This window comes from Vidua chalybeata (assembly GCF_026979565.1).
Source record: "Vidua chalybeata isolate OUT-0048 chromosome 37 unlocalized genomic scaffold, bVidCha1 merged haplotype SUPER_37_unloc_3, whole genome shotgun sequence".
Taxonomy (NCBI): domain Eukaryota; kingdom Metazoa; phylum Chordata; class Aves; order Passeriformes; family Viduidae; genus Vidua; species Vidua chalybeata.
The window spans coordinates 96374-108122 of NW_026530305.1; the positions used below are offsets into that span (position 1 = coordinate 96374).

Genomic DNA, 11749 nt, shown 5'->3' on the forward strand with positions numbered 1-11749 from the left:
TTAACGCACTCTTTAATAATTAATTTATTGATTTCCAGCTGCGGGACCCTCCATGGAACAGGTGAGGGATCTATGGGGCAGGTGAGGCCTCTGTGGGGCAGATGATGACTCTTTTGCCCAGGTGAGGCAATTTGTAGAACAGGTGAGGGATCTATGGGGCAGGTGAGGGATCTATGGGGCAGGTGAGGGTCCCGCTGTGGGCCAGGTGTGTCTCTGTGGGGCAGGTGTGGGTCAGTAGTTGCCGCGCTCCTGCCGGAAGCCGCCCCGCCGCAGGTATCCGTCGCCCTTGCGGTATCCGCCATCTTTCTGGTCTGGAGGGAGAGATGGGACAGGTGAGAGTGGGGCGGGGCTCAGGTGTGCCCAGGTACCCCCGGGTGTATCCCATCCCCTCAGGTGTGTCCCTGAGCACCTCAGGTGTATCCAGGTGCGTTCAGGTGCCCCTCAGGTGTGCCCCAGCTCTATCCCACCACCCCCAGGTGTATCCCTGAGAACCCCGCGTGTATCCAGGTGTGCCCCAGGTGTGCCCCAGGTGTGCCCAGGTGTGCTCACCTCGGAAGTACCCCCCGTAGGCGCCCTGCCGCTGGTCCAGCACCCGCTCGTTGTTCTCCACCAGGTTCCCCAACTTCTCGGCCAATTGCAGCGCCAGGTTCTGCGTGGCCGTCGGCTCCGTCCGGTGCATCATCACCGTGGCCGTGGGCTGGTCCAGCGAGGCCTGCAGGTGTGCACAGGTGAGACTCACCTGTGCTGCCGGTAACCCCCAAAAAACCCACCTGAAATCCCACCAAAACCACCCCAAATGGCTCCAAATCCCCCCAAAATGGCCCCATTTGGGATTCACCATTTTCGTGGTGGCCATGGGCTCATCCAGCAATGCCTGCAGGTGTGCACAGGTGAGTCTCACCTGTGCTACAGGTAACCCCAAAAACCCACCTGAAGTCCCACCAAAACTGCTCCAAATCTGACCAAAATCACCCTAAAATGGCCCCATTTGGGATTCTCCATCGTCATGGTGAGCTTGGGCTCATCCAGTGAGATCCAAAGGTGTGCACAGGTGAGTCTCACCTGTGCTACAGGTAACCCCCAAAAACCCACCTGAAATTGCTCCAAAAGAACCCAAAATGGCCCCAAACGGGGTCTCCCACTCCATTGTGGCTCTAGGTGAGATGGGAGGCGTGGCCAGGTGAGACACGCCCTTACCTGTCCCCACAGGTAACCCCAAAACTGCCCTAAAATGAACCCAAAATGACCTCAAATCACCCCCCAGGTGAGACCACACCTGGCCACAGGTGAAACCACACAGGTGAAACCACACCTGGCTCCAGATGAAACCACACCTGGGCACAGGTGAGACCACACATGAACACAGATAAGATCACACAGGTGAGACCACACCTGGACACAGATAAAACCACATACGGGCACAGGTGAGACCACAGAGGTGAGGCCACACCTGGCCACAGGTAAGATCACACAGGTGAGACCACACCTGGGCACAGGTAAGATCACACAGGTGAGACCACACCTGAACACAGGTAAGATCACACAGGTGAGACCATACCTGGGCACAGGTGAGACCACACAAATGAGGCCACACCTGGGCACAGGTGAGACCACAGAGGTGAGACCACACCTGTGCACAGGTGAGACCACACCTGGGCACAGATGAAACCGCACATGAACACAGGTAAGATCACACAGGTGAGACCACACCTGGGCACAGGTGAGACCCCAGCAATGAGGCCCCACCTGGGCACAGGTGAGAGCCCAGGTGGGCACAGGTGAGACCCCACCAATGAGGCCTCACCTGGGCACAGGTGAGACCACACCTGGGCACAGGTGAGACCACACATGAACACAGGTGAGACCCCAGCAATGAGGCCCCACCTGGGCACAGGTGAGAGCCCAGGTGGGCACAGGTGCCCCTCACCATCAGCTCCTCGTTGATGATCATCTTGCTGATGATGCCGTGCACCGTGGGCAGGTCCAGCTCAAACATGGCCGCCAGCGTCTCCATGCTGCCGAGCCAAAATCCAGCCGCTTGTAAACCCCAAACTCGCGCTCTTTTACCCCAAAATTCAGCATTTTCCAGCTCAAAAGTTCAGGTTTTTTTTTACACCAAAATTCAATGTTTTTTTTCTTTCTAAATCAAAGGATTTATACTTAAAAATTCCCTATTTTTTACGTTAAAATTACTCATTTTTAGACGAAAAACTCACCATCCTTTACCCCAAAATTCACCATTTTTTACCCCCAAATTCATCCCTTTTTACCTCTAAATTCACCATTTTTTTACCCCAAAATTCACCATTTTTACCCCAAAATTCACCCTTTTTTACCTCTAAATTCAACACTTTCTACCCCAAAATTCACCATTTCTTACCCCAAAATTCACCATCTTTTTACCCCAAAATCCGCCATTATTTTACCCCAAAAATCACTCTTTTTACCCAGAATTCCCATTTTTTACCCCAAAATTCCCATTTTTTAATCCCAAAATTCCCATTTTTTAATCCCAAAATTCACTTTTTTTACCCCAAAATTCCCGTTTTTTACCCCCAAATTCCTATTTTTTCAATCCCAAAATTCCCATTTTTTTACTCCAAAATTCCCATTTTTACCCCAAAACTCCCTTTTTTTTTGATCCCAAAATTCCCATTTTTTACCCCAAAATTCCCATTTTTTTTAATCCCAAAATCCCCAGTTTTTCACCCAAAATTTGGTTTTTTTTCCCTCACCTGATGGAGTCGTAGACGCTGCTGTAGGTGAACAGGTACGTGCGGAGCGACTCCTCCTGGATCTTCCTGGGGGGAGGGGACAGTGGGGTCACACCTGGGCACACCTGGCCACGCCCCCAACCCCCAAAATCCTCCTTTCCTGCCCCAAAATGGCCCAAATTCCCTTACCTGGGCACACCTGTGCCCAGGTGAGACTCACCTGAGACTCACCTGAGGAGCTCAAATCCTCATTTTTTTACCCTATACCACCCCAAAACCCCTTAAAATCACCCAAAACTGCCAAAAAATCACACAAAACCACCCGAAACGCCCCAAATTCCTTTACCTGGCCACACCTGTGCCCAGGTGGGACTCACCTGAGACTCACCTGAGGAGCTCAAATCCTCATTTTTTACTCTAAACCACCTCCACAATCCCCTAAAATCCTCCCAAAATCCCCTAAAACCCCTAAAAATCCTCCTTTTTCTTTACCTGACCCCACCTGCCCAGGTGAGACTCACCTGAGACTCACCTGAGGAACTCAAATCCTCATTTTTTTACCCTAAATCCCCCCTAAACCCCCCTCAAGACCCCCTAAAACACCCCGAAACCCACCCAAAATCCTCTTTTTCTGTTACCTGGCTGTACCTGCCCAGGTGAGACTCACCTGAGAAACTCAAATCCTCATTTTTTACCTTAAACCACCTCCAAAAATCTCCTAAAACCACCCCAAAACCCCCTAAAACCACCTCAAAATCCCCCCAAAATCCTCTTTTTTCTTTACCTGGCCGTACCTGTGCAGGTGGGACTCACCTGAGACTCACCTGAGACTCACCTGGGCACCCCAAATCCCTCCCAAAATGTCCCAAAATCCACCCAAATCCACTCTAAAATCACTCAAAACCCCCCAAAATCCTCTTTTTCCATTACCTGACCGTACCTGTGCAGGTGGGACTCACCTGAGACTCACCTGAGGAACTCAAATCCTCATTTTTTACCTTAAACCACCTCCAAAAATCTCCTAAAATCCTCCCAAAACCACCCCAAAACCCCCCTATAAACACCCAAAACCCTCCAAAAATCCTCTTTTATCTTTAGCTGGCCGTACCTGCCCAGGTGAGACTCAGGTACCTGAGACTCACCTGAGACTCACCTGAGCAACTCAAATCCTCCTTTTTTACCCTAAATCCCCCCTAAAACCACCCCAAAACCCCCCTAACACCACCCAAATCCCCCCAAAATCCTCTTTTTTCTTTACCTGGCCGTACCTGCCCAGGTGAGCCTCACCTGAGGAACTCAAATCCTCATTTTTTACCTTAAACCACCTCCAAAAATCTCCTAAAATCCTCCCAAAACCACCACAAAACTCCCCTAAAACCACCCAAAACCCCCCAAAAATCCTCCTTTTTCTTTACCTGGCCGTACCTGCGCAGGTGAGACTCACCTGAGACTCACCTGAGCAACTCAAATTCTCATTTTTTTTACCCTAAATCCCCCCTAAAACCACCCCAAAACCCCCCTAAAACCACCCCGAACCCCCCCCAAATCCTCTTTTTTCTTTACCTGGCCACACCTGTGCAGGTGAGACTCACCTGAGACTCACCTGAGCAACTCAAATCCTCATTTTTTTTACCCTAAATCCCCCCTAAAACCACCACAAAACCCCCTAAATCCACCCTAAAATCACCCAAATCCCCCCCAAAATCCTCTTTTTTCTTTACCTGACCACACCTGTGCCCAGGTGGGACTCACCTGACCAGCATGGCGCGCACCTGGTCGGCCTCGGGGAACAGGTCCCAGACTTTGCCGTTCATCTTCTCGTTGACCACGAAGCGGTGGCAGCGCCGCCAGTCGCCCGTCTTCATGGCCTTGGAGGCGGCCACCACGTGCTCCCGCATGGACTCGGGGGGACCTGGGCAGGTGGGGCACAGGTGAGGCACAGGTGAGACTCACCTGGGGACAGGTGAGGCCGAAAAATCCCCGGGTTTGGGGCGAAAACCGGCGATTTTTGGCAAAAAAACCCCGATTTTTGCGGGCTAAAAATGGAATTTTGGAAGTCACAAAATGATCTGGGACAGGTGAGACTCACCTGGGGACAGGTGAGGCTGAAAAAGTCCCGGGTTTGGGGGAAAAAATCCCGATTTTGGGCAAAAAAATTGGATTTTTTGGGGCTGAAAATGGAATTTTGGAGATGACAAAATGACCTGGGACAGGTGAGACACAGGTGAGACACAGGTGAGACACACCTGAGACACACCTGAGACACACCTGAGACACCTGGGGACAGGTGAGGCCGAAAAATCCCCGGGTTTGGGGCAAAAAATATCCCAATTTTGGGCAAAAAAATTGGAGTTTTTGGGGCTGAAAATGGAATTTTGGAGATGACAAAATGATCTGGGACAGGTGAGGCACAGGTGAGACACAGGTGAGACACACCTGAGGCACCTGGGGACAGGTGAGGCCGAAAAGTTCTCGGTTTTGGGGGGAAAAATCCCAATTTTGGGCAAAAAAATTGGAGTTCTTGGGACTGAAAATGGAATTTTTGGCAATTTTGGAGGTCACAAAATGATCTGGGACAGGTGAGACACAGGTGAGACACAGGTGAGACACCTGGGTTCAGGTGAAGGAATTTTGGGGCAAAAAACGCCAATTTTGGGCAAAAAGTTTTAATTTTTTGGTGAAAAAATGGGGGAAAAATTCCCGATTTTGGGTCTGAAGAAGCGATTTTGGGGTGAGGAACGATAAAAGATCCAAAAACTCCAAATTTTGGAGAGGAAGAACCAAACCGAGCCCGACCCGTGGTAACGATGGACCTCAGGGAGCCAATTTTGGGTCAAAATCCCAAAATTTTGGTCAAAATAACGAATTTTTGTCTGAGGAACCTCCAGAAGATCTGGGACCTCCATTTTAAGAGATGGAAAAACCAAATAAAAGCCAAATTAAGATAATTATGGACCTCAAGAAGCCAATTTTGGGTCAAAATCCTGAAATTTTGGTCAAAACCACCAACCACGGTGTGAGGAACCTCCAGAAGATCTGGAACCTTCATTTTAAGAGATGGAACAACCAAACCAAGGCCAAATTAAGATAATTATGGACCTCAAGAACTCATTTTTGGGTCAAAATCCCTGAATTTTGGTCAAAAGAACCAATTTTTGTCTGAGGAACCTCCAGAAGATCTAGAACCTCCATTTTAAGAGATGGAACAACCAAACCAAGGCCGAATTAAGATAATTATGGACCTCAAAATCCAACTCCTAAACCCAAAACCCCAAAATTCCAACCTAAAACCTCTAAATAGAGTCAAAACCACCATCCATGGTCTGAGGAACCTCCAGAAGATCTAGAACCTCTGTTTTGAGAGATGGAAAAACCAAACCAAGAGTGACCCAAGGTAATTATGGACCTCAAGAACTCATTTTTGGGTCAAAATCCCTCAATTTTGGTCAAAAGAACCGATTTTTGTCTGAGGGATCTCCAGAAGATCTGGAACCTCCATTTTAAGAGATAGATCAACCAAACCAAGGCCAAATTAAGATAATTATGGACCTCAAAACCCAACATTTTAACTCAAAACCCCAAAATTTCAACCTAAAACCTCCAAATACAGTCAAAGCAACCATCCATGGTCTGAGGAACCTCAAGAAGATCTAGAACCTCCCCTTTGAGAGATAGAAAAACCGAATAAAAGCCGAATTAAGATAATTATGGACCTCAAAACCCAACTTTTGACACCAAAACCTCCAAATAGGGTCAAAACCACCAACCACGGTGTGAGGAACCTCCAGAAGATTTAGAACCTCCATTTTAAGAGATAGATCAACCAAACCAAGGCCGAATTAAGATAATTAGGGACCTCAAAACCCAACATTTTAACTCAAAACCCCAAAATTCCAACCTAAAATCTCCAAATACAGTTAGAGCAACCATCCATGGTCTGAGGAACCTCAAGAAGATCCAAAACCTCCATTTTAAGAGATGGAACAACCAAACCAAGGCCGAATTAAGGTAATTATGGACCTCCAGACCCAACTTTTGACCCCAAAACCCCCGAAGCCCCGGCGGTTCCGGGTCGGAACGGCCGTGATCCGCGCCGCCGCCGCCGCCGCCGCCTCACCCAGCAGCGGCTGCCTCTCGCCGACGCGCAGCTGGTGGTGGAACTGCTTGCTGATCATCCTCCTGCGGGCGTCGAACTCGTGCGCCGCCATGTAGGGGATCTCCAGCAGCATGGCGGCCACCAGGTAGACGCACTCGAGGAGCTCCAGGTTGACGTGCATGTGGAAGGGCACCTGGCGGCGCTTCTCCACCTTCTCCTGCTCGGCGTTGCGCTCCTGGAGGCTGCGCAGGAGCAGCCCCTGGCCCAGGAGCTCCTTGGCGCGCCCGGAGCTCTGGATGTCCAGCAGCGCGTTGTGCGCGTCCTTGATCAGCCCCTGGCGGAAGGCGCAGATGCCCAGCTGGACCATGGTGCGGTTGTAGAGGATCTGAGGGACAGGTGGGACAGGTGAGAGACAGGTGAGATACAGGTGAGATACAGGTGAGACAGCTGGACCATGGTGCGGTTGTAGAGGATCTGAGGGACAGGTGGGACAGGTGAGATACAGGTGAGATACAGGTGAGACAGGTGAGATACAGGTGAGATACAGGTGAGACAGGTGAGATACAGGTGAGACAGGTAAAGGAAGGCGCAGATGCCCAGCTGGACCATGGTGCGGTTGTAGAGGATCTGAGGGACAGGTGAGACAGGTGAGACAGGTGAGATACAGGTGAGGGACAGGTGAGACAGGTGAGACAGCTGGACCATGGTGCGGTTGTAGAGGATCTGAGGGACAGGTGAGACAGGTGGGACAGGTGAGATACAGGTGAGGGACAGGTGAGACAGGTGAGACAGCTGGACCATGGTGCGGTTGTACAGGATCTGCCGGACAGGTGACACAGGTGAGACACAGGTGAGAGACAGGTGGCACAGGTGAGATACAGGTGAGGGACAGGTGGAGGACAGGTGAGACAGCTGGACCATGGTGCGGTTGTAGAGGATCTGCCGGACAGGTGAGACAGGTGAGATACAGGTGAGACAGGTGAGACAGGTGAGGGACAGGTGAGATACATGGGACAGGTGAGACAGCTGGACCATGGTGTGGTTGTACGGGATCTGCCGGACAGGTGAGGGACAGGTGAGACAGGTGGGACAGGTGAGATACAGGTGAGATACAAGTGAGACAGGTGAGACACATGGGACAGGTGAGACACAGGTAAAGGAAGGCGCAGATGCCCAGCTGGACCATGGTGCGGTTGTAGAGGATCTGCCGGACAGGTGAGATACAGGTGAGACAGGTGGGACAGGTGAGATACCGGTGGGACAAGTGAAATACAGGTGAGACACAGGTGTGACAGGTGAGAACTGTTTTATTTGCCTGCCCAGGTGTGTTACCTGCCCAGGTGTGCCGTTACCTGCACAGGTGGGTCGGCGTGCTGGATGTTGTCCTGCAGGTGTGTTTAACCCCTCTCAGGTATGTTTAACCCTTTGTTACCTGCCCAGGTGTGTTTAAGCCTTTACCTGCACAGGTGGGTCGGCATGCTGGATGTTGTCCTGCAGGTGTGTTTAACCCCTCTCAGGTGTGCTGCTACCTGCACAGGTGTGTTTAACCCCTCTCAGGTGTGTTTTACCTGCCCAGGTGTGCTGTTACCTGCACAGGTGGGTCGGCGTGCTGGATGTTGTCCTGCAGGTGTGTGATTTACCTGCCCAGGTGTGCTGTTACCTGCCCAGGTGTGCTGTTACCTGCCCAGGTGTGCTGTTACCTGCACAGGTGTGTCGGTGTGCTGGATGTTGTCCTGCAGGTGTGTTTAACCCCTCTCAGGTGTGCTGTTACCTGCCCAGGTGTGTTTAACCCTTTGTTACCTGCCCAGGTGTGTTTAACCCTTTGTTATCTGCCCAGGTGTGCTGTTACCTGCACAGGTGGGTCGGCGTGCTGGATGCTGTCCTGCAGGTGTGTGATTTACCTGCCCAGGTGTGTGATTTACCTGCCCAGGTGTGTGATTTACCTGCCCAGGTGTGCTGTTACCTGCACAGGTGGGTCGGCGTGCTGGATGTTGTCCTGCAGGTGTGACATCAGCATCAGGTCGCGGGCGCGGTACCAGCGGCTGTGCAGGGCGTGGTGGTAGATGTGGCACAGGATGGCGCAGGTGCGGATCCGGTCCGTGCGGTCCTTGGCGTACACGAACCTGCGCAGGTGAGACAGGTGAGGCTGCACACCTGGGCAGGTGAGAGAAACCCCAAAACGCCAGGATTTCAACCCAAAAATCCTGAAATTTAGTGACAGGTGAGGCCCTGAAACCAGGTGAGAACTTCTGCAGCAGGTGAGAAATTCCCAAGACAGGTGAGGCACACCTGGACAGGTGAGGCTGCACACCTGGGCAGGTGAGAGAAACCCCAAAACGCCAGGATTTCAACCCAAAAATCCCGAGGTTTTAGGGACAGGTGAGGCCCTGCAGCCAGGTGAGAACTTCTGCAGCAGGTAAGGCCACACTGGGACACCTGAGACACACCTGGACAGGTGAGGCACACCTGGACAGGTGAGAGAAACCCCAAAACGCCAGGATTTCAACCCAAAAATCCCGAGGTTTTAGGGACAGGTGAGGCAGAAAGAGAACAGGTAAATGTGGCACAGAGTGGCGCAGGTGAGGTCCTGACCCCATCCACGTGTGTCCAGGTGTGTCCCTGCCCCCACCCAGGTGTGCCCTGACCCCTCCAGGTGCATCCAGGTGTGCCCTGACACCATCCAGGTGTGTCCTGATCCCACCCAGGTGTGTCCAGGTGCGCCCTGACCCCACCCACCCATACCCCCACCCCCTCCAGGTGTGTCCAGGTGTGTCCCTGCCCCACCCAGGTGTGCCCTGACCCCACCCAGGTGTGCCCTGCTCCATCCAGGTGTGTCCAGGTGTGTCCTGACCCCATCTAGGTGTGCCCTAATCCCACCCAGGTGTGTCCAGGTGTGTCCTGACCCCACCCAGGTGTGTCCAGGTGTGTCCTGACCCCACCCAGGTGTGTCCAGGTGTGTCCTGCTCCACCCAGGTGTGCCCTGACCCCTCCAGGTGTGCCCTGACCCCACCCACCCATGCCCCCACCCCCTCCAGGTGTGCCCAGGTGTGTCCTGACCCCTCCAGGTGTGCCCTAACCCCACCCAGGTGTGTCCCCACCTCTCCAGGTGTGTCCAGGTGTGTCCTGACCCCACCCAGGTGCGCCCTGGCCCCACCCACCCGTGCCCCCACCCCCTCCAGGTGTGCCCAGGTGTGTCCCTGCCCCACCCAGGTGTGCCCTAATCCCACCCAGGTGTGTCCCCACCCCACCCACCCGTGTCCCCACCTCTCCAGGTGTGTCCAGGTGTGTCCTGACCCCACCCAGGTGTGTCCCTGGCCCCACCCACCCGTGCCCCCACCCCCTCCAGGTGTGCCCAGGTGTGTCCCCACCCCCTCCAGGTGTGCCCAGGTGTGTCCCCACCCCCTCCAGGTGTGCCCAGGTGTGTCCCCACCCCCTCCAGGTGTGCCCAGGTGCGCCCCTCACCTGCACAGCCTCTCCATCAGCGCCTCCGAATCCTCGTCCTCCTCCTCCTCCTCCTGCTGCTCCTCCTTCACCTGCCCGTCCTCCTTCACCTGCCGCTCGTCCTTCTCCTGCCCGTCTCCTTTCTCCTGCCCGTCCTGCCTCACCTGCCCGGCCGGCCTCACCTGGCCGGCCCCGCCCTTCCTGCGGGCGGCCTCGTAGTCGAACTTGTAGTAGGTGTGGAGCACGCGGAGCAGGTAAACGCGGCACAGCTCCTCGGGGCTGCCCTTGCCCTGCAGGTAACGCTGCAGCCGCGCGATGATGGCGCACACGCGGCCCTCGTCCTTCAGGTGCTCCACGTACTCTGAAAGGCACACCTGGGTCACCTGGGCAGCTCACCTGGGTTACCTGGTGGACAGGTGAGCCCCTAAAACCCCTAAAAAATGCCAAAAAAACCCCAAAAACCCCGTCCAGGTGAGCTCCAGGTGAGCTCCAGTTCAGGGTCTGGGATGTTCAGGTGGTCCAGGTACCCTGAAAGGCACACCTGGGTTACCTGGAGCTCACCTGGGTTCACCTGGCGGGCAGGTGAGGTCGTAAAACCCCTAAAAAACCCCCAAAAACCCCGTCCAGGTGAGCTCCAGGTGAGCTCCAGTTCAGGTTCTGGGATGTTCAGGTGGTCCAGGTACCCTGAAAGGCACACCTGGGTTACCTGGAGCTCACCTGGGTTCACCTGGCGGGCAGGTGAGGTCATAAAACCCCTAAAAAACCCCCAAAAACCCCGTCCAGGTGAGCTCCAGGTGAGCCCCAGTTCAGGTTCTGGGATGTTCAGGTGCTCCAGAACTCTGAAAGGCACACCTGGGTCACCTGGGGCTCACCTGGGTTCACCTGGCGGGCAGGTGAGGTCGTAAAACCCCTAAAAAACCCCCAAAAACCCCGTCCAGGTGAGCTCCAGGTGAGCTCCAGTTCAGGTTCTGGGATGTTCAGGTGGTCCAGGTACCCTGAAAGGCACACCTGGGTTACCTGGAGCTCACCTGGGTTCACCTGGCGGGCAGGTGAGGCCGTAAAACCCCTAAAAAAGCCCAAAAACCCCGTCCAGGTGAGCTCCAGGTGAGCTCCAGTTCAGGGTCTGGGATGTTCAGGTGCTCCAGAACTCTGAAAGGCTCACCTGGGTCACCTGGAGCTCACCTGGGTCACCTGGAGCTCACCTGGGTTCACCTGGCGGACAGGTGAGCCCGTAAAACCCCTAAAAACCAAAAAAAAACACTAAAAAAACCCCGAAAACCTCAGCCAGGTAAGCCCCAGGTGAGCCCCAGTTCAGGGTCTGGGACGTTCAGGTGCTCCAGGTGCTCTGAAAGGCTCACCTGGGTTACCTGGAGCTCACCTGGGTCACCTGGAGCTCACCTGGGTTACCTGGCGGACAGGTGAGGTCGTAAAACCCCTAAAAAACCCCCCAAAACCCCGTCCAGGTGAGCCCCAGTTCAGGGTCTGGGTCCTTCAGGTG

General features: G+C 53.7%; 1 protein-coding gene across 1 annotated transcript; it reads right to left on the minus strand.

Moving 5' to 3' along the window:
* EIF3CL (eukaryotic translation initiation factor 3 subunit C like) lies at nt 1-11491 on the minus strand (the record flags this gene model as incomplete). Its single annotated transcript, XM_053933232.1, has 10 exons — nt 1-311; nt 550-712; nt 1928-2015; nt 2736-2801; nt 4467-4626; nt 6832-7195; nt 8774-8933; nt 10273-10612; nt 11280-11289; nt 11434-11491. Coding segments are annotated over 10 exons (1489 nt in total), but the record flags the coding sequence as incomplete, so codon positions are not given.
* Between the last annotated feature and the right edge of the window lie 258 nt (nt 11492-11749).